Here is a 24,844-nt window from a genome sequence, read left to right as displayed (position 1 = left end):
TACATTTTCCTTTCAAACTTTTCCAACTCTGCAAGCTTACATCAATTTAATTCCATCCGCGCCGTTACAAATTTAGCACCCTTTGCCACCATGTTTCCTGCCGTTAATGCAAGCCGTGGTTCATCGTTATCTGCTGTGGCCCGATATCACTATTCCACTATCTACACGACAACCCAGCTATCCAGACGTTTCATGTCGACATCGGTAAAGCCTCCGTCTTCATTGACCGCAGCTTGTTGCATGATCGGTGACGAGATCCTGAACGGCAAGACTCGCGATTCCAACGCCCATTTCCTTGGTGAGGAGTCGTTTTATTCTATATGAAAAGCTAAAGCTATTATATTCATCTATCTGAACTTGACAAAGCACGCTACTTGTTTGAACTCGGTGTTGACTTGAAGCGAGTGGAAATGATACCTGACGAGTATGAAGCTATAGGGGATACAGTACGGAGACTTTCAAAACAGCATGATCTCGTCTTCACAAGCGGTGGTATTGGTAACAATCAAGGCATAGAAATAGGGAAAAATTGTACGATTTCTCTGATGATTTAGTGTTATCTAGGTCCCACCCATGATGATATCAGGTATAACGACGTGAAATAAAGGACAGAAAATATCGAGGAATTAACTTAACACTCGTCTATGTAGCTACGAAGCAATTGCGCGTGCCTACTCATTGGACCTAAAGTTGGACGACGAAACATGCCGAGAAATGCAAAAGACGATGCGTGCCAAATATGCAGATTGGGAGTTGACAGAGGCGCGAAAACGAATGGCCTTGTTTCCCTCACCGGCCGAAATCCTGCGCGTTGCGCCGCGCGATGAGCTGTGGGTACCTGTCGTGGTCGTTAACAAGAACATCCATATACTTCCTGGTATTCCAAAACTGTTTGAACGACTGCTCACGCATCTTCGACCTCATTTTGAAAAGATGGTGCTGGATCGGGGTGCTGGCGGTCGATATTTCCGCGTGCAGATAGCAACGAGGCTGCAAGAAGGTGAAATTGCACCTAACTTGACATCTATTCAGCAACGTGTAGTGAACCAGCATATCAAGATCGGCAGCTATCCTCGATGGGGCACAGATCCGGACGGCATCAGGGTCGTTTTAAGTGTAGTGGGTAGAGATGAAGAGGCTGTCAAGGATATCGGCAGTCAAGTAGCTTCCTCTGTAGATGGATGGCTGTATGAACCAGTAAAACGTATGTAAGAAACCTCATCGAACAGAAAAAAAAAATGTATGTGTTGGGGACTTTCTCTTACTTACATGTGGCTACGGCGCGCATTGTGCCACCACCTGTCCTCCTCCCCTCCTACTTTCTGCCCCGCCGCAGACCAACCAACTTTTTATACACGGCACAGCGACAATGACGAGTAACGCTCAAGAGTTCAATGTCGAAATGGTATGCCGGAATCAACTTGTGAAGCGCGCGATAACGATCTAAGTGGGGTCTTTTCATCCAGACTGCAGTGCCAAGGGATCTCGTCAAGGACGTGCTCCGAGGTATAGTGAGCTGCATAATCGCGGGGCAGCGGTAGCCGGTCCAACTTCTGAAATCTTCTAGCTTTGCTCCATGCCATCTTTTTCCATCGACTTCTCGTGAACGTAACTCCCCGAGAACTGCGCTTTTTGGATATTACTGTAGTAAGTATTTCTCTCTCCAAGTTTATTATCCCAGACTCCTAACAACCTTTTAAACTAGTCAGCTACAGATAGCCGCGAGGTTGAATCATTAATAGAGGAACGGATAGCTGATTTTCTGTACAATACATCTCCCAGTCACATTAGACAGGGCAAGGTAACGGATGATTAGATGTATATACGTTCGCACAATGTCACTCTGATAATTCGAGGGATAAAAAGAAGATAGCAGTTTTATTTTATGAGAAGCGGCTGAAAAAGAATTGGTTCCAGTTCTCAAAGTCTGAGGAGCTGGTCTGTTGGGAACAATGGGTTATCACTGTAGATTTCACACAACCGCAGAGCGAACAAGGTAAGAGAAGGAAGCTTAGTAGCTTTTTCTCTCGCAACAATCAGACTAAAAAACCATCAATGCTCTAGAACGGCAGAAAGCCATGCGATCTGTGGAGCGGCAATTGTCACAGAGGTTAATGGATATTTTGAAACTCGCAAATGATAACAAGGAGCATATACCATCCATCACGACGACCGAAGGGAATCCTTTTCCGTACAAGGTAAATGATGATCAAGCAGCGGAGGAATGAATGTCATCATGCAAGGTACTGACGAGAATGTGACATAGATTGCGGTTCCTACACAGTCAGAGTCATGGGGTGCAATGATTAAGCGGCTGCTGGTGACAGATGCAGCACCTCCAGGTGACTACCAGCAAGGAGGAGGAGCGGATATCAATGCACCACCTTCATCTGGATTGCCCACCACCACCAGCAGCTCATCACGGCGGGGATCGAGCAGCGTAGGTAGACCGATACCAGCACCAAGCTCCAGCAGTAGCAGTAGCACCGCCGCACCGAGAAGTCCAACCAGAGACTAGTAGTAACCTTTCACGACAAATAGATTCCAAGAATTTTATAGTTTTGTAGACGCACTACGATACCGAGGCCTGTTTGTATATTAATTTTCGTTTCTAATCATTCACCAAATGAAGTCTCTCTTTTGCCCTTCCCGTGTCGCGTCTCATCAGAGTAGTGAGACTTATATACCATGTCGCTCATTGCTATAGAAAAATGCGCTTGCATTTTTTTGTTCATCCTAGATAAAAGACACGCGAGACGAGGCAAATTGGATAGTATCATCCGTTCACAGCACCACTGCGCTGTCACAGGGCAGACTGTTGTTCGATCGCGAAAGCGCCGGGGGGAGGTGTATGAAGGTAAAGAAGGGGCAAGCAGCAAGAGAGTACAGTAAGGATTACCCCGGGTAACGTCGGCTTGACCGGAGTTATGTGTCAAGAGAATGTGTGGAGAATTTAGGCTATTCCTTCCCTTTTCTTCCCGTCACATCACGTAAGCTGCAAAAGGGGTATGTGGCGGAGGACGAAGAGGTCGACTTTGGCTCTGGGGGGATGTGATGAGCATAACAATAAAGAAAACGAAAACCTTGTTGGTTTATCCATGTTCGCCTTCTTGTTGGAAAAAAAAGTTTTGCTGCTTACGCTTAGAACCGGAAGCAAGGAGCAACTCCGCACAGACATTTTCGTCGCAGCAGTCAATTCAAACGCATGCTTGAAGCATCGCATGTATACGAGTGCAGCGTGGAGCCTTTCCTGTAGAGAGATCAAAGCAATTGAGAGTTACAAGTTTAGTAGTTTTGAGAGAGAGTGGATTTGTTTAAATATTTACCCGAATTATCCACATGCAAACCAGGAAATTGTGACAATATCCGATTTTTACCGCTGCTTCAACGTCATCTGGGTGGGACCTGAAATAGGTTCATCCGATAAAAAATAATAAACTTACCTCGGCTAATCCTACGTAACCTTTTTCATACTCCTTTCACCCCTTTCTTCTAACCACCATGTATCGACTGTCGGCGCTGTCGCGTGCCGCCAAACCTTTCACCTTGTCCTCGGTGGGTCGTGTTCCTGTCGCTGCTAAGCGTCGCGCTGCCCCGGCCCTCGTCACCACCTTCCACACCCAACAAACCCGCCTCGCAAAGGCAGCACCCGAAAGTACCGATGGTTTCTTGCAAGGCAACGCTGCCAATTACATTGAGGAAATGTACGAGGCCTGGTTGAAGGATCCCTCGTCCGTGCACTTGTCCTGGCAAGTGTACTTTAAGAACATGGCAAACGGCGTCGCCCCTGGCCAGGCTTACACTCCTCCACCCACTCTCGTCCCCTCGGCAAGTGCCCGTTTGCCCGCTTTGCCCGATGCTGTCATTCCCGGCGCTGCAAACGGCTCGTCCTCTGAAGTCATCGACCACATGAAGATCCAGCTTCTCGTGAGAGCCTATCAGGTGCGCGGTCACCACTTGGCAAAGTTGGATCCTCTCGGAATCCAGCACGCTGATATCCAGCACTCCACTCCTCCCGAGTTGTCCTACTCTTACTATGGATTCACCGAGAAGGATCTCGATCGCAAGTTCTCCCTTGGTCCCGGTATCCTTCCTGCATTCGTTGGCAACGGCAAGTCCTTGACTCTCCGAGAGATCATCGATAACTTGCAAAAGATCTACTGTAAGTCGTTATAGTCTTGGAGATGGTAGGATGAATAGTTAATCTACGGATACAATAATAGGTGGTTCTATCGGTATTGAATACATTCACATTCCTGATCGTGCCCAGTGCGACTGGATCCGTGAGCGCATCGAGAACCCTCAACCTTACAAATACAGCATCGATGAGAAGCGCGTCATCTTTGATCGTTTGACCTGGTCCGACAGCTTTGAACGTTTTGTCGCATCAAAGTACCCCTCCGAGAAGCGTTTCGGTCTCGAAGGTGGCGAAACCTTGATCCCTGGTATGAAGGCCTTGGTAAGTCTGGAGCAATTCAATGTCCTGTATAAAAGTTGGTGAAAAATTGTTGACAATCCTTGGATAGATTGACCGCGCCGTCGACCTTGGTGTTGAATCTATCGTTATCGGTATGCCTCACCGTGGCCGTTTGAATGTCTTGAGCAACGTCGTCCGCAAGCCCAACGAATCCATCTTTTGCGAATTCAGCGGCTCTCTTGAACCTTCCGAGGAAGGCTCCGGTGATGTCAAGTACCATCTTGGTATGAACTACGTTCGTCCTACTCCCTCTGGCAAGCGTGTCCACCTTTCCCTTGTTGCGAACCCATCTCACTTGGAAGCTGTCAACCCCGTTGTCTTGGGTAAGACTCGCGCCCTCCAATTCTACAGCAAGGACACCGAGCGCAAGCACTCGATGGCTGTCTTGATGCACGGTGACGCTGCCTTTGCTGGTCAAGGTGTTGTCTACGAAACCATGGGCTTCCATGATTTGCCTGCCTACGGCACTGGCGGTACTATCCACATTGTCGTCAACAACCAGATCGGTTTCACCACTGATCCTCGCTTCGGTCGCTCTACTCCTTACTGTACCGATATCGCCAAATCCATCAACGCACCCGTTTTCCACGTAAACGGCGATGACGCTGAAGCTGTCACTTTCGTCATGCAACTTGCTGCTGACTGGCGCCAGACCTTCCACAGAGACGTTGTTATCGATCTTGTCTGCTACCGCAAGCACGGTCACAACGAAACTGACCAGCCCAGCTTCACCCAGCCCAAGATGTACCAAGCTATTGCTAAGCAAACTCCCGTTGCTAAGCTGTACGCCGAACAACTTCAGAAGGAAGGAAGCTTGACCAAGGATGAAATTGAAGCCAACCAGAAGCGCGTCTGGCAGATTTTGGAGGAAAGCTATGCTCGCAGCAAGGACTACAAGCCTACCTCGCGTGAGTGGCTCTCCAGCTCTTGGCCTGGCTTCAAGTCTCCCAAGGAGTGCGCTGAAGAGATCCTGCCTCACCCGCACACCGGTGTTTCCATGGAAACTCTCCAGCAAGTCGGCAAGGCCTTGACCACTCTTCCCGAGAACTTCAACGTCCACCGCAACTTGAACAGAATCATCCAGAACCGTGGCAAGGCTCTTGCATCCGGCAAGGATATCGACTGGTCCACCGCCGAAGCTTTGGCGTGGGGCTCCCTCTTGCTTGAAGGAAAGCATGTCCGCTGCTCCGGTCAGGATGTCGAGCGTGGTACCTTCTCTCAACGCCACGCCGTCTTGCATGACCAAAAGATCGACAACACCTACACCCTCTTGAACCACATTTCTCCTGAACAGGGCATCTTGTCTATCAGCAACTCGTCTCTCTCCGAATACGGTGTCCTTGGTTTCGAGCTTGGTTACTCACTCGTTGATCCCAACTCTCTTGTTATTTGGGAAGCACAGTTTGGTGACTTTGCCAACAATGCCCAGTGTATCATTGATCAGTTCCTCGCTGCGGGTGAGCAAAAATGGTTACAGCGAAGCGGCCTTGTTTTGAGCTTGCCGCATGGTTACGACGGTCAGGGTCCTGAACACTCTTCTTCAAGAATCGAACGGTACTTGCAACTCTGCGATGACAACCCATACATCTTCCCCTCCCCGGAGAAGTTGGCACGTCAGCACCAGGACTGCAACATGCAAGTCGTCTATGCCTCCACTCCCGCTCAGTTGTTCCACGTGTTGCGTCGCCAGATCAACCGTGAATTCCGTAAACCCGTAAGTACTGAAAATAATGATGATGGAAAAGGATAATAGATTACTGACAACAAGATTAAATAGTTGATCTTGCCCTTCTCCAAGGCCATGCTTCGTCACCCTCTCGCTCGCTCCACTTTGGAAGAAATGACTGGCGATACCAGCTTCCAGCTCTACCTCCCCGAACCTCATCCCGAGCACCTCGAAGCGCCCGAAAAGATCACCAGACACATTCTCTGCTCTGGCCAAGTCTACTACACTCTTCTCAAGGCTCGCGAGGAGCACAAGGTCACTAACGTTGCCATCTCTCGCGTTGAACAGCTCAACCCCTTCCCGTACGAGCAGATCAAGGAGCACGCCGACAAGTACCCCAACGCAGAAATCATTTGGTGCCAAGAAGAACCTTTGAACATGGGTCCTTGGATGCACGTCCAGCCTAGAATCACCACTGCATTGTCACAGACCACCCACCACGCTGGCAAGTCACCCAAGTACACTGGTCGTGAACCTTCTGCCTCCGTTGCCACTGGTAACAAGAAGAAGCACTACCAGGAGGAGAAGGAGTTCGTAAGCGCTGCTCTCCAGATCGAGGCATAAAAACCAAAATGAAAAAGAAAATCAAAGCATTAGTTTTCATGCATGTATTTTAATAATAAAATTAAAACGCCCCAACATATCATGATGATCGTACTAGACACAACTGAACTGTACTGGACTGTTTATAAATGGTTTGGCTTTTAATTTATGGGAGTGAGCAAGGAAACAAAAATTTTCCATCGGTTTTTGCTAAGAGGAAAAAAGTATGTACTGCAAAATATAAAAAGAAAGAGAAACAAAAGGGTATAATATTTACAGGGAAGATATTTGTGCACTGTGCAGCTGGCGCTCGAGTTCCTCGAGCTTACGTTGCATACTGTCCATTTCCCGTCGGTTTTGTTGTTCGATACGGTGCATTTCATCGCGAAGTGCGGCCATCTCGCGGTTCTTGGAATCCAATGCAACTGATTTCGCCTGCAACTGCGCTTGCAAGTGAGAATATATGCTCTCCTCCTACGTGGAAATTATTCAGTCATTTGCATAAACTATACACAGACTTTTGGCTTACAGTTGGGTTCGACGGTGCAAACAGTTCAAAATCCAGCAGCTGATTAGCAGATGGTCTGTGAGCTGGATTTTCGTCCATCATCCACAGGATCAATGCGGACTATAGAAAGACATTAGTCAGTAAACCTCATCGCATCAAGCAATCTTTTTATAGTTACTTGCCTCTTTTGGATATTTTTCCACAAATCCTTCAGGGAACACACCTTTCTTGAGTTGTTCGATGGCGTTTGCTCGTTCCATGGCCGTGAAGAAAGGCTGATAAAGTTCAAACAAGATGATACCCAGGGAGTAAATATCAACCTTAGCGTCGTAGCCTCTAGGTGGATTTGCAAGCTGTTCCGGTGAAGCATACTATGAAGATATCAGAGATATCAGTATACACTTATAGCCAAAGCGCAATGATCGTTTTGAAACTTACAGTACGTGTGCCGACACCGGTAGTTGGCATCCTCTTGAGCTTTGGACGCGGCTTAAAGTATCCACCGCTGCTGCTTAGGCTGTTCGTGCTTTCCTGACGGCAATGCTGAGACGACGACGACGACGACAAAGAAAACATGCTGCTCTGCTGATCAGCCGCCACGCAGCTGCTAGCAGAACCACTAGTGGAAAAGACGGTTGTTGGATAATAGCATTGATCTACGACTTTATCGTCGTCCAAAATAGTGGAAGCCAAGCCAAAGTCACCAATCTTGGGCACCCAGTTTTCATCCCACATGCAGTCCCGCAAGGTACCAGCCGTCAGGACCGAATCGTAGGAGAATCCGTGCTCCTGCCAGTGATTGCTGAAACGACGTTGGTGCTGCCGCCGGTAGCCATCGCCACCTGTAGGCATGGCAAGGAATATATTGCTCGGCTTGAGGTCCCGATGGATCAGCGCTTGCTCGTGGATATACGCAGTGCCCTCCAAAATCTGGGCGAAGATTTCAATGTTGCGAGCACTGTCGACACGCCGTTCTCCTGTTTCCTTGCATCGACGGTTGCGATATTTTATGTACCCGTGAAGTGTAGCTGCAACGTTAGGCATTTAGTTTTTCTTGGCGCTGCGTTGCTATGTAGTGATAGTAGCGACAATAAATTTACCTGGGCAAAGATACATTTGTATATACAAGGTCCAGCCATGGCTGAAGCTGCAACTACTTTTTCGTCGTCGTCTTTCTGATGTCCTATTATAGTGAATTTCTGGCCGCGGCGTTGCCGTCGTCGTCGTTTCCGCGGTATCTTTGGCTGCACCTCGGTCGATCTCTGGCAGGCACATGCTAGCATCCTTGACAGAGTCCGGTTGCGATAACGGGCACTCCATTTTCTCGTCGGCCGGAGTCTCGATACCAAAATGGATATGCGACATGTCTTGCTCTGATAGACCTCTAAAGGAGAACGAGTGGTCATCCTCAAACGTGGGATCCTGGCCATTGAAGATACTGTCGTTCGAGTGCTCCTCCTCCAGCTCGTTGTCTTGACTGGATACCGAGGAGCTTGCATAGGCCTTGTCTTCTTCCCGGTAGTCTTCTTCTTCGTTGATAAAATAGTCTGGACCAGAATACTCCAACCAAGACGAGTAATAGCGAACTACATTCCGATGTTCCAGTCTTGCGAGGTGCTTGATCTCGCGGAATATCTTCTCGTACGCGCCGTCCTGATCATCGTCCGTCTCTAGACTGCTCAGACGAATCTTTTTGATGGCATATTCAATACCATCTAATTTGTTACGCGCGCGGTACACGCTCGCAAATCCGCCTCTGCCGAGCATTGCAATCTCGACAAAATCGTTTCGATATCTCGAGTTTTGAATATTCAAATCAAAAAGAAGATCAGGAGGAGTCCCGTTATGCGACGAATTTGGCGGACTGGATGTTGTAGAGTGCCGCGACGGAGGAGCATGAGGCGGCGGCGGTGACGCATTGTCTGACAACGACGACGAGTCTTCACTGTAAGGAGTGGATGCAATCATGCGAGGCTGTCCCTCCAGGCTGCGAAAGCCCTCGCTACGGACGGTCTGGACAGCAGTGTAAAGCAGTTTTTGAAACGCATTTTGGAAGGTTGATCGGACGCTGGCAACCTCGTCCACAAACTCAGAATCAATGAAACCAAGAGAACTCAAAGTCTGGCAAATTAGGAAAAACACCTTGCGATTGGCTTCGGGTGAATCACCATGCATACGGCAAAAGGACTCGATCAAGGATACAAGCAGCATTTTGGTTTGTCGTCTTCTTTTGTGTGCACCGTCATCCTGCACAGTCGTGAGTCCAAACGAGACATCATCTTCCTTGCTGTCCGATTTTTTAGATGGTTCTGGAAAATGTTAAGTCAGTGCATTTGAGTTGGCATGTGTGGTACGTCCGATAAAGTTATTCACCGTCGTGGTAAGATGCGTCAAAGCAATCGTCGTCTTCGGAGGATTGTTGGTTGTTAAGCGTAGACTCTGGGCTCTGCTCGGGCTTGACCCAGAACTTGCTCAAGCGCTCTGACGATTCGTCAGTGTCAAAATGATCTTTGTCTTCATGGCGTGTGTTGTCGTCGTTGAGGGTTTTGGAATAAGGTGACATTCAGAAAAGTTAGGTACAAGCAGGGAAAGGAACAAGTGACCAGGCAGACAGTAAAAAGTTAGTTAAGTTTGAAGTGTGCTCATTAAAGTAAAGGAAAAGAAACAAGAGGGGTGTGTATGTGTGTGTGTGTTAAAACAAGTTGCCAAGGGCAGCAGGCGGCTTCTCTCTTGTGGTGATGGGTATCAATGCCGCCCTTAACATTGGGGTGACACGATGGTGAGCGGTTTCAGTTTCCGCTTGGCTTCAGAGCATCGTTGCTTGAACTCGCTAAAAATGATACAAAACCACTGCTGGCAAAAATCATTAAACCTTATGACATTTTATCTCTCACACTAGCAAACCGCACCACATTGTTGGTTTTGACGCGAGTTGATGATTTTTGCTGTTTCTTCGCAGTTCAGCCAAGTTGTGCGGTCATCTCAGGTCCTAAACACCAATTAAGTTACTCGACACCGAGACCCTAAAACCCTTCCTTCAATGAAAGATTTTGCAAACTGCGACTTCGCATATTATCCAATTGCATATTATCCAATTGCATGCATCGGATGAAAAGGATTGCGAAATGTTCTAGGGGGGATTGCAGATATCCTGTTTCGCTTAATAGATTGGTATATATTCTTGGTGACGACGATGTGCAATTAACTACAACTACACTTCGTTTTTCCAAAAAAGGGATTATCTAAATTTCAGCTATGCACCTTTGTCTCAGCTGTATCTAATTCTATCATTCGAAATGGCATATATACACTGCATTGTCATTGGACAAGGAGAAGCTAGCCTTTTGTAACGTATCGAGTGAAACCGAAGGAATCGTGATGATAGCAATGTGCTCATTGCCTGTACAAGATCATCATCTTGAATACATAGAACTAAATGCGTCCTATTTTGCGATAGCAGCAGCACTTTGTATGTTTACACCAAGAATTGCTATGTATTCCATCTTTAAATAATATAAGTACGCCGTTCGCTACAGTGATTACACTGGGCGTCTTAGAGGACGGGTTATTACAATGATTTAGTCCTCCTGTTTGATAAGCATCGCCGCATAGACATATGCATTTCGGCTTCTGACTGTCGAGAACAAACACCTGCGCGATCACGCCGGTCGAAGCTCCGGGGGGAACTCGTGACCTTTCCATATAGAGATTCCAGCATAACAGCGGGAAGAGTGTTGAGCAATGTTGTTGCACGTTTCTTGTATTTCGACTGTTGTGGATGGGCCAGGCTACATCAACGTCGATCCCACGAAAATCCAACGTGTTTTACAATTATGACGATTTCTCCAACAGGTTCACAAAGGTGACCTTATCTACCTTGGCTGTTCCTATGGTGGTCATCGCTTTCCCGCTGCTGAATGCTTATACTTTCACGGAAGAAGAGCTGACCGGTGTAAAAGTGATGGATGGAATGATTGGAGGACTCCTGGGCATAATCGGATGTGGGTTTTCTTTTGTTTTTCTTTTGTATTTATACATGTTATATACGGGGATGATATTACTAACTTTTAAAACATCAGGGCCACTTGCACCGTTCCTAGCTTGCTGGGGTATGTTTGAGGTAATCTTCAAGGACGGGCCGCCAGAACCGTTGCCGATACCGCCCGAGCTCAAGAAGAAGGCCAAGCGAGAGATCGGATTGAATTGCGAGGATTTTTACAACGTCGCTGTTGTTGGTGTGTCAGGAACCGGTAAAGTAGGTTGTTGCGCTGCTAGACCGATGAGGAGAAGGAGATGGTGGATGTGGTGTATATTTTGCATGTGAGCTCAAACGCACCGTGCAACATTTCCTTAGAGTTCGATGATCAATGGGATCATGGGATATCACGACAAAGACGCACGGGCCGCGGTCACAGGAGAAGTCGAAGCGACAACGAAGCCGAAAGGATACCAGCATCCAGATCTCCGGACAATGATTGTGTGGGATATGCCAGGTGCAGGGACCATGAATCATCCGGCAGAAACTTATTTTGATGATAACTTTTTATACGCATTCGATACCCTCGTTATTGTTACTGCGGAGCGGCTGCAAGAGATCGATATTAACCTAGCCAAAAGAGCAAATGAACATCGGATACCGGTACTTTTCGTCCGCAACAAGGCTGACCAGGTACGTCGTGGAGTGCGTTCGCATCAACATCCTGTTACTCATCTGTTGAAGGCTGTGGATGCAAAGATGAGACGGTATACTGGAAAAAGCCAAGATCAGACGTATATATGGTCCTTGGCTGTTGGGGAGCTCGTTAACGAGGTACGTATGCCATCGATGCATAAGAGACCTTGGATACGTCATATATAACTGCTAATATTTTCTTGATGTAGGTTAAACAATCCATTTACAAGCAGCTCAAGGCTAATCACCTCAGTACAAAACGTCTTTTCATTGTATCCGCTTGGAACTTGCAAGAATTTGTATCTGTATTAAGCAATCAGGAAATGGAGCAGAGTTTACGTCTGATAGATGAGCAGCGCTTTCTAAGAAGACTCATTGAAGGAGTGCTAGTAAAACGTAAATATCGTGAAAAGCTAAAGAAAAAGAGTCAAAAGCAAAAGCTTGAAACATAGTCTTCTTCTCCTTAATCAATATTCATTATTCTCCCCCATTGTCCTTATGTATCTATTTCATAATATACCGTTCGTTCAACTGCAGCAATGAATTCTCACAGACAATTGCAGGTGAAAAAACAGTAGTCTTTGTATTTTAGGGATGGGGATAGAAGGTGACAGCAACTACGATGTTGGTTTATCAATCTTTAATGCCGTGAAAACCAAGCTTCTTGAGTCGAACGAGGGTGCCCGGTTTGAGCTTTTCAGCATGCGACGCAATAACGCTTAAATCTCGATCGTCTTCTGTCTGCAAGGCATCCTTCACCTTCAAAATATTCTCACTTTATATGTTCTTGTTAGCAGGTGACTGAAATACCAGTCGGTGTATATAGAGACATACCAATCTATATTGTCCAGAAACTGTATTAAGGCGAACGATCGCCGTACAAGGAATCTTCGCCACTGGCGTACATATGCTTCTCTTAACCGCGAGGGAAGTCTTCTGGTTTCATCTAACAGTTTCTGAACTAGAGGAGCAACGCAGTCGGCTTTCTGGAGAACCGGTTTCCTATCCAGAAGTGACAACTGAGCTTTCAAGAGCAGCAGCAATTCCTCAGTTCCTTCCTTGGATCTTACTTCCACTCGGTAGATCGCGCAGCCGGTGCCGACGATAGTTCTGAAGGCCGAAGATGACTATTAAATTCATCTTCTAGCCGAGCAGAGTACCATTCTCGGTACTCTTTCTGTAACTGCTGATAGGCTGGATTGAGGGGCGTTCGCTTCACTGTCAAATGTCGCATATCTACGATGGTTGTTGGTAAAGTTGACTCGAGCACTGCAGTCTCCCACTTTTTGGTATCGAGGTCCTGGATGAATAGACCTTGAAGGTACAAATCTGGCATGTATTTTGTGTTTTTCCGTGCGTGGCTCGATAAGCTATGTTCTTTGGATGACAAGAATAAGCCCAATGCATTGATCATCTATTTCCCGTTCATAAAATCGGTTAGGTAAAGATTATACAAGGTGCAAAGCTAGGTTACGCTTTACCATATTCATCGCCGTCAAATTGCTGCCAAGGACTACGGTACAGCACTGAGTCTGCAAATGTGAAGTCACTACTCTAAAGTGCATCGTAGTTAGCAGTGAATCGCAGTTTCCATTTGCTTTGTGCTAACTGTACCTTGCAAAAAAGGGTGAATCAAAAAGCTGCCGAGATTCTTGGTCAAAAATTGTACATGTGCTCTGGAGAGTTCAACTTAGATAACCATTTACCCTTTTTTCCAAAGTTATGCATGATAATTACTTTTGTATATTCTAACGGTAAAGAAACGGAGTCAAGCTTCATTATAGATCTAATAAACGGTGCAATGTGGCAATCTCCAAAATATTGCAAAGCATTTTGCCAGCACTGGGACGCTGTTAATCACTCAAAACATGCAACGGGAGCTTGGTGTTAAGTACGTACCACGGAGTGTCGTCTGGACCAGCTACGCAAGCGTACCAACTTTTCAACAAGCTCCCTTGGAACACGATCTCGGAGCACCTGCAGATACGGCGAGAAATTCCTCAAATATCGATCCGGGAGGACAAACACCAGGGCTGACAACAGCGCTCGATCGTTGTACAGGAACGCTAGGCATACAATAGCCTGACGATGAAGTACCACCCATTTCACCTCAGTGTTCTTGATACTTCGGTCCATCTCGCCATTCAATATCTGCTGAGCTATCAATCGTTGCATATACTTTTCGTTCAAGGCATCATCTTTGGATGTCCAGACCTTTTCCACCTTGGGTCCCTCAACATTGGACCACTGCAGCAGCGAAACACCTGAGAAAAAGCAAGACTCAAATAGTTTATCCAACGTTTCTGGTTCTTCACTGTCGGATTTGCTGGCACTTGGGTTATTTGGTGATTCTATACTTTATCCAATTAATCTCACTTGCAAATCTTTGTAACCTATTTTCCTTCTTACCGTTGGCAACATCTTGCAATGCCGCGATGGCTTCAGAGGATATCCTGTCTACAGGCGGTGGTAACTGCTCAAACATGATAGTTTCTGTGGTGGTCGAAGGTGTCACAACACCGGCGGAACTCAAGGGCGAGCCTAGGGGTGAAGTCGAGGACGGCTGGAAGACGGGCGACTTCATAAAGTGATGGTGCTGGTGCCTAGCTGGCTTACCGCCACTGCTGCGGCCTGCCTCTTCGTGCGGCTGCGAGTTGCCACCGTTGCTTTCCGTCTTCTTGTCGCGCTCGCCGGTGTCTAAACTAGATCTCGCTCCTCCTCCCTCATTGGGTCTTCCCACCACAGCTGTGGTTGTTATTTCTACCGGCTGCACCGCTGTTGTTGTTATCGTGGTAGTCGACTTTGTTACATGCGATCGGGGTGAGTCTGTGGGTCGCTTCATTGGAAGTGGGCAGAACTCGCGGAAACTGGTGAAACTGTTGCTGCACGTGAGCATACAGAACGACTGGCAAGATGACCGCGGCACAGGCGCATAAAAGTCGGATCTTGTTAGGTACGCAAACTTTATTACTGCTGATGAGAGATGAATACATGATGACGATAGTATTTCAGTTCAGCAATACTTTCTTTAATGTCATCCAATGCACGGTGACAGTTCTTTTTGACGACACACTTTGCGATATCGGGATACCATCGTCGAGTCAGTTCTTTCACCGTGCTCACATCTAAGTCATATCAGAGTCACCAAACTAGTCCATGGTTTATTAATACTGAGTAACCCACTTACCGACGATGCGGTAGTGAAGGTAATCCACGAGTTCCGGCATCTCTTTTTCAAGAAAACGTTTATCAGCATGCACCGAGTTTCCAGCGAGAGGAGCTTCGCCCTTTTCAATGTGAGCTTTTAGGAACTCCAGTATCTGTTTCTTTGCATCTTCTGTGGAGACTTTGGAATCAAGAACAGCCTGTGTCAGCCCGGACTAGAAAGGACATGGTTTTAAATTCATCGTGAACGCTAGTTGATGTAGAAGATCAATAACTCACAGCACCGTGGTGCTCTTTGCACCAGTCTACTCTCGATATATCAACATCAAGCATTCACTCATTTGTAGTCCTTTCTTTCTCCTTCGTTTTACCGTTCATATTATCCATGACTTCCTTTGGTTGATGAATAACCAACTCTGGACCCTTTTTTCAATTCTCCCACAGTCAGAGCTTTATTTTGCCTTGCCTCAAGTCCCAATAGTCATTCACCTCTGCGACTATGTTGAGATCGCCGTCAGTGATCAAGACAGCAATCTCGATCAAGTGATCCTTGCTAATATCGAGACCTGTCATCTTGATCCTTGTCAAACCCAGTGCATCAGTTGTGCATAGCAGAGACTTTTACTTACCTCGCAGTCGATCCAGACTAGTGGGTTCTTGATCATTTTACGGTCAAGTCGAAGGGAGGGGAAGGCGAACTCAAATTAAATGTTAGAGACGCGCGCGGGTCGTTCCTGTAAAACGCAGCAGAAATTTTGACAGCAGGTTCCTCGATCACACTGCTGTCCACTCCCAATGTCCACTACTTTCACGGACGACCCACCTGAACATGACGAAAATCCATTACCCAAGAGTGATTCAGATAATGAGTTTGAAGACTTCAGACCGCCACCAAATGTCGGCTTAAAACGAAGGAGGACGGAAGAAGAAGAAGAGGAGGAGCGCGCTACAGAATGCCCAATATGCTTGTGTGTCTGCGCGAGCAGTGGACCGCATAGGATCGTATCTCTAAAGTGTGGACACTTGTTGGGAGAAAGGCATGCAAAAAAGTCCTTTAAAATGTAAACGTTCAGCGCTGCTAACAGAGAAACGAATCGATTTACACAGCTGCCTTTTGCAATGGTTTAAAGAGAAAAAATCCAAAACCGTAACCTGCCCAAAGTGCAAGTAAGCACGATGTATTATCCTCTCAAAGTTGGCTGAACATTTAAGCAATTGAATTTTAGCGATACGGTGCGAAAGCAGGATATCCGTCCTCTATATACTTCACATGTGATCGCTCAAGACACCTCGCTGATAGAAGATCTGAAGCGACAAATAGAGGATCTGAAAAGCGAAAACCTTAAATTACTTAAAGACTATAAAAGCACTGAAATGGCGTTAAACATGAGTAAACGGTTTTTGCAAGAAGTGTCGGAAGAAAATAAGCAGCTAGTGAACCAGTAAGTCCTGACATCCCAGCTTTTTGTAAATCAGTATTTAATGACGACTGTAATCCATAGGCTGAAAGCGGCTGGTTTGTACAAGACGCTCGATTCTGAAGCTGCTGAGAAAAAAGAATTCAAGGAGGCGTTCACTTTGAGGTTGCCCAATGGGGTAAATATCTTGAAGTTTGCAAAGGATTATCGCAACTGACTTGATTTGTAGCTGAAAGGCCGGAACATTGCTGTTAACGAGCGCGAAGAGATGTTGCTGCTTTCGGCAGGAAGTGCATCGCATGGACATGGTTTGCAACGGCTAAGTCTGCGCGACTTTGAGACATCAGACTTTTTCAAGATCCACGAGCATCAAATCCGCGATGTTAAGGTTTCAATGCATAACAGTGAGCTTGTGCTGTCGACAAGCTTCGACAAAACGCTTTGTCTTAGCTCCATTACAGATAAATACATTTTCCAAACGTGAGTAAATATTTTGTAACCTCCCAGCGAGATCACTTGTACTGAGTAAATGTATTATAGATATATTCTGGAACGACCAGGCTGGTCCTGTTCGTTTGATCCGCGTAATCCGAGTCTCCTACATTGCGGTCAGGCTAACAATACCATATGCATTTTCGACATTCGAAATACCAACACTCATGTGCAATGCTTGCAAGCAAAAGATACCCGGTTTCCTATACATTCTATGCAGATATTTTACACAGCATCAGGCCAGAAGGAGATTTTATACTCGACGCCCGTCGGGTCCTATGTCTGGAAACTCATGGACGGTCAGGAGCCAGAACTGAGGCCCCTGCCGCAGCTGGAAAATGGTAAGGCAGTTAATATTTGAGAAGACGTTTTTTGCTCAAGTACTGACGACTGCCTAGGTTTTAAACCATATTCATTAATGTACGATGAACAGTCAAACTCGTTGCTGATATCATCGAGAAGATCGGAAATTGGGACATATCCTGCATCCACCAAACATAGTATCTATCACATAAATGAGCTTGATTACGATAGACCTTGCTGGTCTTTCGAGAACTGCAATCCACAAATACCGCTCGCGAGAACACATCTCTACCGTGACGATGATGACATCGTCGTATGCTTTTCTGACGACAAGGACAAAAAGGTTACTGTACACTGCTCCAATCCCGGAAATCGGTGAGACTGACTATAAAGTGTTTGAAAATAATTAGATAAACCTCAGGAACGCCAATGGAAACATCCAATCCATAGATGTCGAAGATTCAATTCTAGATATCAAAACCGCAAGAATTGGAAGCATTACCTATCTAGCGGGACTCAGCGAGTCACGATTTTACCTTTATCAACACAAGTAATGCTTTGCATGACCTGCCAACGGCATTGCTATTTTTAAACTTGCACGGAGAGGCTGTCCTTGAAAATGTTTAAGCTATGCCGGACCATTTGGTTAAGAAATGGATCTCAGTCATATGATCCAGTAATTTAGAGTGACAGACTACAGGTAACCCCGAACGGTTGCAACTGCAGCGGCGTGCTCCCTCTCTCAGCATCGCCGATTCAACGCATAGTAACGGATATGAACCCGCGGATTCGTCCATATTTGCTGGTTTTTCTCTGCGTCTTTATTCCATATCTATAATTAGATTTCATACCTTGAAGGATCCAGTGGACTTGCTGCTTTGTTTTCTGCTTGTTTCTAGAGGTTACTGATTTTTTACATACATCTAATGTTACTGCCTTGACTTACATTGAATATAAATATATATATATATATATATATATGTGTGTGTGTGTGTCCAGAGCATTCGAACATTGCTCGTCGTTTGCAGGAATGAGATAAATTTAGGAAAGCCTTGAGCCACGTTTGCTCGTGCAAGATAAAAAAAAGAAGCCAATGTAATTGGCTCGGTGTGTGGCGAGTGTCAAATCCGTCCTACATAGACAAAATGACGCGATTATTGCACTGGGCCCAAATTCTTCTTTTCCAACACATTCGTCGACAGATCGACGCTTTAGGCTCGACTAGAGTGGCGCGAATTATATTGTGGCTCGCACTTCCCTCCACGTCGCCGCTACAAAGCTGTGCTCTTCAAACTGTAATTTTTTTTGTGTCCTTGCACCACACGCTCTCCGAGGGTGAGAGGCACATTGCCCGTTTCAGTCCAGCCGCTGCTGCTACCATTAATACTTTTTTTCTTCTTCCCTACTTTTTTTGGGCCTTCTTTCCTTGTTCGTTTTTCCTTTACCCCCTCCTTCTTCCTGCCTCTACGAGCGTACTGTCTTTCGCCCTGGCAACCTTGCCATGTATCTTTGGACGCGCACCGACATTACTGCTCATCAACAAAAGGAAACACAAAACTGATCTGATCGCCACCGATTCTGATCGCGCAGAATATATATACTATCATGCCCCGGTATATCTCCACGACCGTTGCAGCAGCGCTTGCTAGCTTGTCACTATATTTGACAGAAACTCGAGCGCAAGACTCGCCTGGCTGTCTCCAGCTCGAGTCGTCTTCAGCCTGCCGCGCGTTCAGTGGTTACTACATTGGCATATCACAGCTGGCGCAAACATACAGCTTCCTAGCAAACGTAACAGACGTTCAATCGTTTGATGCCAGCATGTACAACCACGTCCAGTCTTCTTCCCCTGATTATCTTACAAAATTCGGATGCCCATCAAATAATGATACCCAAACGAAGCTGCCTTATGCGCGGTATTCCCTGACGCGCTTGTGCGCCTTCCTAGTGCAGGATGCTACCAGCTCGTTGCCATGCAACGCCGCAAACAACATCGCTCCAGAACCGCTCTGCCAGTCAACTTGTTTGGAGTGGGCCTACAGTGCAAGCAACATCACATCCGGCAACTCTGACCTCTGCCCTAATCAAAACTCGCTCAATCATTATTTATCCACACTGCTCAATCAATGCCAGAGCTGGGCTGGATTGAGTGGTACTGGATCAACTTGCATATTAGGTTCCGACAATGAGCCAGATAACTGCGGTGAGAGACAGTTGCATATCCTATATTTTACTCAAGTTTGCTCATACGTTATCTTGTACAGGCTTTCAAGATGATACTGATAGTGCATGTGCCTACTGCAACTTGAACAGCTCCGACGCGTGCTGTCAGTCACTAAAATCTAATTCACTATCCGGCGGTGCTGTTGCGGGGATTGTCATTGGATCCTTGACAGGAGCTGCTTTAATTGCATTCTTGTTCTACATTTTCTATCGGCGCAGAAAGAATGATCAGAAGCTAAGATTTCTACCTGTGCCATACAGCCGAACATCTGCAGATAATGCCAGCTACAAGCACCCGCCATTGATAGTCCGGACACATGACGGTCGTCACAACAAGTCGTCTGAGACCAAAGAGAGTTTGATAGGTAACAACTACCACGGCGATGCGGCAGCGTCGCCGCAGCAATCGCCGCTGGTTGACTCATTTAACGACGACGTACGGCAAAGCCTGGTGGGCCCTAACTTCGAAGGTCGCGGAGCCGAAGAGAAGATACAGTTACCAACGACATCGCAGCAGCAGCAAGCTGAACCTCCAGAGCCACCGATGCATATGGTTGAAATGTTCTGCGAAGCAATACATTCGTACACGCCGCAAGTAGACGATGAACTGGCGCTGGAAAGAGGCGATATCGTATACCTGATATTCCAGCTGGATGACGGATGGGGTTACGGACACAATCTTCTGACATCCAAGACTGGTGTATTCCCTTTGATCTTTGTGATGGAGGCACGACAAGAATTGCTGGAACAATATTTCCTGCCACCCAACACAGATAACAATCAACAAGAATATCAGCAACCACAAGAGTTCCAAGAAAAAACGCTTGTAGAGGATCCGGCAATGTCGTACGATGCAGTAGCTTCCCGGCAACAGGCGCCAACTAGTGCTGCCGCAAGCGAGCGGAGTAATGCAAGTAGCCAGCGGATACTGCAAGAATGCATGCAACGTGTCCGAGACGACGTGCGGCGGTCAATCAGCCTCACGTCAATGCGGCGGATCAGCCGGATACAACGATCGTCTCCTCCAGTGTGGGTCCAACACCATTCTACAGTCCCTAAACGTGCTGCAAGTATACTACACTCTCCAGATAATGATCCATCTATATCCACTCAACATAACATAAGCCCTACTATTCATGACAACAATGCAGAGTCGTATGAAATGCGGCGTGCGGAATAAATTATGCAAAAAAAGGACTCTACATTTAGACCTTGTTTATCGTAAATTGTAACATGCCAAGGATATCGATGCAAATGCAATGATGATCTGATTGTCTAAACTTCACATGGCTGCGGTTGTATAGTTGTTGAGGTTTTAATGTATATACAGTAGCAAGGAAGAATATGTTTGATTCAATTAGGTGGCCTTTGTTTCGCTGATGCGTATTCTTCAGGTCCAACGAATTCTTTAAGTTGGATGGCCGTGTCTTCCTTTGCAGGCAGGATCACTGCGAGGTAGCCGGTCGTCAACGGCTGCTGGATCAAGAGTTCAGGTTCTTTATCCAGACGTGGATTGAGTTCTAGTAATCGGCCAAACATGTGTGCCTTTACAGGGTATCTAACGCATTCGTCGTCGCCGTTTGTCAGTTCACATAGGACGGTATCTGGCTTGACGTTCTTGCCGCTCTCGAGCTTGCCAACGAGTTGGACTTGTGCATTGCCACTGTTCAGTGCCGGGTGGTTGGGCGTAACGCCAACAACGCAAACTTTGTTGGGAGCTTGTCGGCAGTACACAGCCGCGTCGTAGTCATTATCGTCCCAATGGTAATGCAGAGAAAAGTAGCGCGACAGGTATAGATCGGGATCGTTCAGCCACGGCGTCACGAGTTCAGCGTGCTGTTGAACATTGTAGTCTCCCTCGTCACTTTCGCGGGCTGCTGCGTCCATGCTGCTGGCTATGGTTGTATTGTGCTATTAACAGACAAGGTTTCGCGGCAGAGTATGTAATGCAAAACTTTCGTTCGTGGCTGACAAATCGGGCGCACGCGCCACAACTTTGGCTGGGGAAAAATGGTTATACTTTGTCCACAACTCTAAACCTGCGCCACGCCGCTGCTGCTTTAAGAAAAATACAAGATCTCCAACCCGTATAAATATGCAGCAGACGGTCAAAGAAGAAGAAGAAGAAACAAAACTCTCAATCAACATGACAGTCAGCGGCTTCGAATGGGTTTACAACGCCGGCTCCTCCTGGGCACCGCTGGATCAGTATACGCAGCATACCATTGAACGGCTCTGGTCTTGCAACGGTGCATCTTGGGTATCAAGCCCATCCTTTGGAGGCCAGCAGATTTACATTGATACCTCTGAAATGTCCCTCGTTATTAGCGGCTATTCATACACAATTGCACGTCGACAACCTCGCCGACAACAACAAACACGTAAACGAAGAATGTAACCTTTGCAGATCAAGTTCTCTCTATCTCTTTCTCTCTCTTATTTTCAGGTATCATCACACATACATACACAAGTGTTTACACTAGCGGTTATTCACCCTTCTATATTCCATCCACCAGCAACTTTTCATTCCACATATATCTCACCAAAGCGTCCTCCACCGTTTTCTCCTTTTCCCACTACACACATACGAGCCGTTATGTTTATCAATACCTTTTGCTGCAGCAACTAACGTTTATACCTTTCTATGCCCATTTCAAATCATCGTCAATTACAATCAATAAACTTATAGTCTTCACATCGCACCTTGCTTGTTGTAAAATTATATATTAGATACCAGTTCGCGAGCTTCTGTCGGAGCGATATATGTACAAGCCAAAGTGTGTTTTCTTTAGCGTGAGTAAGCTATCCTAACGAAATTCGAAGCTGCCAAAACAGCGATCTTTTGTCTGATGCCGTAGCTTGAGTTTTTGGTACCTACTAGTTCTATAAGTATCCCATGTCCCTTTTCTCTCCCTCCCCTTCTTGGACCATTGAAGCTCATGCTTACCATTCGAGGTGTTCATGAAAATAGTAAAATCCAGATATCTCGCCTGTTGATCTTTGGTAGCAGATGTAGTAGAATCCGGCAAAGCTTGCTCCTTGGACATTGATCAGGTGATGATCCGGTACCAGGAAATGTTCTTTCCATCGCATGTACACGAAATCCTCTTCCAGCGAGTTGTATACAAATCCGTCCTCGTGAAATTTGTCGGCGTAGGGTTTGAAGGAGGGAAATCGTTTCTGCACTTTAAGTCAGCGGCGGAATCACGGGATAACGTAGCAGCAGCCAACATACCCAGTGAACTGCATCGATCTGCCGTTGAGCCTGCCACTTTCGAGTCAAGAATGAGTACTTCGGTCCAATTATTTCACCTTGAAAGAATGTCTAGAAATCAGATCAGCCTCTTTCTTTTCTTTTATTGCAACGATATAAATCCACCGCAAGGTTACCGTAAGTTCCGGATACCGAACCGTCAAGCCTTTGATGTTAAGATAGCCAGTCAGCGTCCCCTCTCGAAGATCAACGTGCTGAAAGAGAAGTGTATATGTGAGACAAGACTGTTGCAACAGTAAAAAGCGATTAGATTATTCTAATCTAACCTGTATTTCAACGGTAACTTGGTAACTTTTCGCCTCGCACTCTTGGCTCCCTACAAACTTGGAGCCAGGATATAGTGCTCCGAGACGAGTGTTTGGCAGTCGACGATCGGAAATGTCGACCCAAGCCTCGTCTTGCGAACGACTGCTCAGTGATGGGCGCTGCTGTTTTTGTTGTGTGATAGCTTGTTGGGTATCTTGGTTGAGCTGCAGGGTATTGTGTGTCCGGCTCTTGTCCAGGATCTGCTTGGAACCTTTGCTGTTGCTGGCAGTGGCGGGTAAGGTTGTAGACGATGCACCTGGCATTGCGGGAAAGAAAAAGCGTGCACTCTTTGCGTGTGTATGTGCGTGTGTGTCCTGGGAACTTAAAACGTATACATCCCAGTTTAGCTGCATGAACCAATGACAGCTGCTCAGACGTTTCTCCCATTTACAAAAATCGATTTTTCCATTTAATATTATCATTATTTTATTTTGCCTTCTTTTTTCGCTTTGTACTGCTGCTATCCTCGGTCTTTTTGCGTTGTCGCTTGCCTGTTGTTTCGTCTGTAATTGGGTATCGTTAGTACTGCGAGAAAACAAGCTTATCAAACCTTAAATCACCTCTTTGTTGTGCCGCCTATCAAGTGGTACAAACACGTCAATCGAGGGTATACTCTCCTATCTCTTACACTGAGTTTCTTACCATTGCAGCGGCCGCGACGCTTAAGCTTGAATCAGCGATGCCTTTTCCTGTTCCTCCTCCCGCGGCAGTTGCTGCTGCTGTATCAGTCTGTGAGAGTGCCTGCCGACTTTGAGCAATGCGCATTGCGGAAGTCTCGATGGCTCTATCCATCAGCAACCGAAACTCTTGGTTCTCTCGCGCTCGCAAAGTGCCTGGTTGAGCTAAGCAATTTACCATTAGCTGACAGTCTACGATAAGCTGACGTGATGTTTTTCAACCTTTGGTTTGCTCTGCTGATGTCGGTTTTGATGATTTCCAGCTGTATCCTTTGGCTGGATGGAAATCCATCCATTTTTGCGCATCTTTGAAAGCTCCGTTTACGTGGAATAAACTTGTCAGCTAGCATTAGAAAATATAAGTCCCCGTCCAGCAATCACGCAAAAATATTATTGGAACGTACAAGTCGGTTAGCGATGACCGAGTAAATACTTGGTGATTGGTAGACGTTGGCGCCCATGATATAGTACGTTGCAATTGGATTTACTGATCTCGGTGTTAGATCACATTCGCTTTTCAGTCGGTTGTACTCACCATCGTCTGGTGCGGGACCTCGCCGATATCTTTTCTGGATAACCCACACCGGCGGATGCTCGTGTATGACAGCGAATTCAATGCCTTTCAGGTTCCTAGACACGCAAACAGTCGGTTACAATATCTTTATACTTTGCAAAAAGCGAACAAGCGCAGCACCTTAGGGCTTCTTGGGTGGCTTCATAGGTTCTTCGTAAATCATTGTATTGAGTTTGCATATACACTATCTGGTTGTTGCACTGGCGATCCCAGAAAGGAGACATTGAAAAGTAGTCCATGACCATCTGTTGATTCTGAAATCCTCCTACACGCTGTTATTCATGTTGGAAGGCTTAATAACTCTGTTCATTCACTCTCTCCGTGTAAACAATGTTGGCTCAATCGTACTTCTAACCAAGCTGTATCCCTCCATTCAACACTCGTGAGATCTTCAGTAGCAATATTCATAGTAGGGCGAAAAATGATGTAAATGCGGACGCGGCTTCGGATTCGCCCTTTGAAACTAAGAAAGCATAATCACACAGT

At 46.4% G+C, this 24,844-nt stretch overlaps 14 protein-coding genes across 14 annotated transcripts; 8 read left to right on the top strand and 6 right to left on the bottom strand.

Moving 5' to 3' along the window:
* Window positions 1-90: 90 nt before the first annotated feature.
* Window positions 91-1,212, top strand: VTP01DRAFT_4526 (uncharacterized protein; the record flags this gene model as incomplete). The annotated part of the gene is made up of 4 exons (XM_069383217.1): window positions 91-298; window positions 367-498; window positions 565-586; window positions 651-1,212. The coding sequence occupies 4 exons, from the start codon at window positions 91-93 to the stop codon at window positions 1,210-1,212; spliced, it is 924 nt and encodes a 307-aa protein (XP_069243940.1).
* A 157-nt stretch (window positions 1,213-1,369) lies between these two features.
* VTP01DRAFT_4525 (uncharacterized protein) lies at window positions 1,370-2,518 on the top strand (the record flags this gene model as incomplete). Its single annotated transcript, XM_069383216.1, has 7 exons — window positions 1,370-1,405; window positions 1,467-1,506; window positions 1,568-1,647; window positions 1,706-1,801; window positions 1,867-1,996; window positions 2,065-2,198; window positions 2,267-2,518. 7 exons carry the CDS (start codon window positions 1,370-1,372, stop codon window positions 2,516-2,518), a joined length of 768 nt encoding a protein of 255 aa, XP_069243939.1.
* Window positions 2,519-3,501: 983 nt separating this feature from the next.
* On the top strand, window positions 3,502-6,767 carry VTP01DRAFT_4524 (uncharacterized protein; the record flags this gene model as incomplete). Its single annotated transcript, XM_069383215.1, has 4 exons — window positions 3,502-4,162; window positions 4,224-4,459; window positions 4,527-6,191; window positions 6,255-6,767. 4 exons carry the CDS (start codon window positions 3,502-3,504, stop codon window positions 6,765-6,767), a joined length of 3,075 nt encoding a protein of 1,024 aa, XP_069243938.1.
* A 252-nt stretch (window positions 6,768-7,019) lies between these two features.
* On the bottom strand, window positions 7,020-9,817 carry VTP01DRAFT_4523 (uncharacterized protein; the record flags this gene model as incomplete). Its single annotated transcript, XM_069383214.1, has 6 exons — window positions 7,020-7,220; window positions 7,276-7,374; window positions 7,437-7,625; window positions 7,693-8,282; window positions 8,355-9,563; window positions 9,628-9,817. 6 exons carry the CDS (start codon window positions 9,815-9,817, stop codon window positions 7,020-7,022), a joined length of 2,478 nt encoding a protein of 825 aa, XP_069243937.1.
* Window positions 9,818-11,032: 1,215 nt separating this feature from the next.
* On the top strand, window positions 11,033-12,378 carry VTP01DRAFT_4522 (uncharacterized protein; the record flags this gene model as incomplete). Its single annotated transcript, XM_069383213.1, has 5 exons — window positions 11,033-11,255; window positions 11,334-11,509; window positions 11,609-11,923; window positions 11,975-12,064; window positions 12,136-12,378. The coding sequence occupies 5 exons, from the start codon at window positions 11,033-11,035 to the stop codon at window positions 12,376-12,378; spliced, it is 1,047 nt and encodes a 348-aa protein (XP_069243936.1).
* A 181-nt stretch (window positions 12,379-12,559) lies between these two features.
* Window positions 12,560-14,768, bottom strand: VTP01DRAFT_4521 (uncharacterized protein; the record flags this gene model as incomplete). The annotated part of the gene is made up of 8 exons (XM_069383212.1): window positions 12,560-12,701; window positions 12,761-12,928; window positions 12,997-13,340; window positions 13,408-13,480; window positions 13,541-13,602; window positions 13,664-13,768; window positions 13,826-14,277; window positions 14,336-14,768. 8 exons carry the CDS (start codon window positions 14,766-14,768, stop codon window positions 12,560-12,562), a joined length of 1,779 nt encoding a protein of 592 aa, XP_069243935.1.
* A 125-nt stretch (window positions 14,769-14,893) lies between these two features.
* Window positions 14,894-15,756, bottom strand: VTP01DRAFT_4520 (uncharacterized protein; the record flags this gene model as incomplete). Its single annotated transcript, XM_069383211.1, has 6 exons — window positions 14,894-15,051; window positions 15,114-15,306; window positions 15,371-15,396; window positions 15,463-15,514; window positions 15,581-15,664; window positions 15,721-15,756. The coding sequence occupies 6 exons, from the start codon at window positions 15,754-15,756 to the stop codon at window positions 14,894-14,896; spliced, it is 549 nt and encodes a 182-aa protein (XP_069243934.1).
* Window positions 15,757-15,886: 130 nt separating this feature from the next.
* On the top strand, window positions 15,887-17,858 carry VTP01DRAFT_4519 (uncharacterized protein; the record flags this gene model as incomplete). The annotated part of the gene is made up of 8 exons (XM_069383209.1): window positions 15,887-16,128; window positions 16,199-16,258; window positions 16,318-16,533; window positions 16,594-16,687; window positions 16,739-16,989; window positions 17,050-17,342; window positions 17,400-17,647; window positions 17,715-17,858. 8 exons carry the CDS (start codon window positions 15,887-15,889, stop codon window positions 17,856-17,858), a joined length of 1,548 nt encoding a protein of 515 aa, XP_069243933.1.
* A 591-nt stretch (window positions 17,859-18,449) lies between these two features.
* Window positions 18,450-18,870, top strand: VTP01DRAFT_4518 (uncharacterized protein; the record flags this gene model as incomplete). Its single annotated transcript, XM_069383208.1, has 2 exons — window positions 18,450-18,599; window positions 18,670-18,870. The coding sequence occupies 2 exons, from the start codon at window positions 18,450-18,452 to the stop codon at window positions 18,868-18,870; spliced, it is 351 nt and encodes a 116-aa protein (XP_069243932.1).
* Window positions 18,871-18,909: 39 nt separating this feature from the next.
* VTP01DRAFT_4517 (uncharacterized protein) lies at window positions 18,910-20,707 on the top strand (the record flags this gene model as incomplete). The annotated part of the gene is made up of 2 exons (XM_069383207.1): window positions 18,910-19,507; window positions 19,569-20,707. 2 exons carry the CDS (start codon window positions 18,910-18,912, stop codon window positions 20,705-20,707), a joined length of 1,737 nt encoding a protein of 578 aa, XP_069243931.1.
* A 173-nt stretch (window positions 20,708-20,880) lies between these two features.
* VTP01DRAFT_4516 (uncharacterized protein) lies at window positions 20,881-21,414 on the bottom strand (the record flags this gene model as incomplete). Its single annotated transcript, XM_069383206.1, has 1 exon — window positions 20,881-21,414. One exon carries the CDS (start codon window positions 21,412-21,414, stop codon window positions 20,881-20,883), a length of 534 nt encoding a protein of 177 aa, XP_069243930.1.
* A 259-nt stretch (window positions 21,415-21,673) lies between these two features.
* VTP01DRAFT_4515 (uncharacterized protein) lies at window positions 21,674-21,925 on the top strand (the record flags this gene model as incomplete). Its single annotated transcript, XM_069383205.1, has 1 exon — window positions 21,674-21,925. One exon carries the CDS (start codon window positions 21,674-21,676, stop codon window positions 21,923-21,925), a length of 252 nt encoding a protein of 83 aa, XP_069243929.1.
* Window positions 21,926-22,334: 409 nt separating this feature from the next.
* On the bottom strand, window positions 22,335-23,370 carry VTP01DRAFT_4514 (uncharacterized protein; the record flags this gene model as incomplete). The annotated part of the gene is made up of 5 exons (XM_069383204.1): window positions 22,335-22,404; window positions 22,475-22,707; window positions 22,763-22,852; window positions 22,918-22,995; window positions 23,068-23,370. The coding sequence occupies 5 exons, from the start codon at window positions 23,368-23,370 to the stop codon at window positions 22,335-22,337; spliced, it is 774 nt and encodes a 257-aa protein (XP_069243928.1).
* Window positions 23,371-23,533: 163 nt separating this feature from the next.
* VTP01DRAFT_4513 (uncharacterized protein) lies at window positions 23,534-24,766 on the bottom strand (the record flags this gene model as incomplete). Its single annotated transcript, XM_069383203.1, has 8 exons — window positions 23,534-23,610; window positions 23,668-23,683; window positions 23,750-23,949; window positions 24,007-24,127; window positions 24,189-24,271; window positions 24,320-24,414; window positions 24,479-24,630; window positions 24,707-24,766. The coding sequence occupies 8 exons, from the start codon at window positions 24,764-24,766 to the stop codon at window positions 23,534-23,536; spliced, it is 804 nt and encodes a 267-aa protein (XP_069243927.1).
* Window positions 24,767-24,844: the final 78 nt, after the last annotated feature.

This window comes from Rhizomucor pusillus, assembly GCF_041956525.1.
Source record: "Rhizomucor pusillus strain CBS 183.67 unplaced genomic scaffold VTP01scaffold_2, whole genome shotgun sequence".
In the NCBI taxonomy this organism is placed as follows: domain Eukaryota; kingdom Fungi; phylum Mucoromycota; class Mucoromycetes; order Mucorales; family Lichtheimiaceae; genus Rhizomucor; species Rhizomucor pusillus.
The sequence above is the reverse complement of the archived record's forward strand: the minus strand, read 5'-3'. Positions and strand labels throughout refer to the sequence as shown.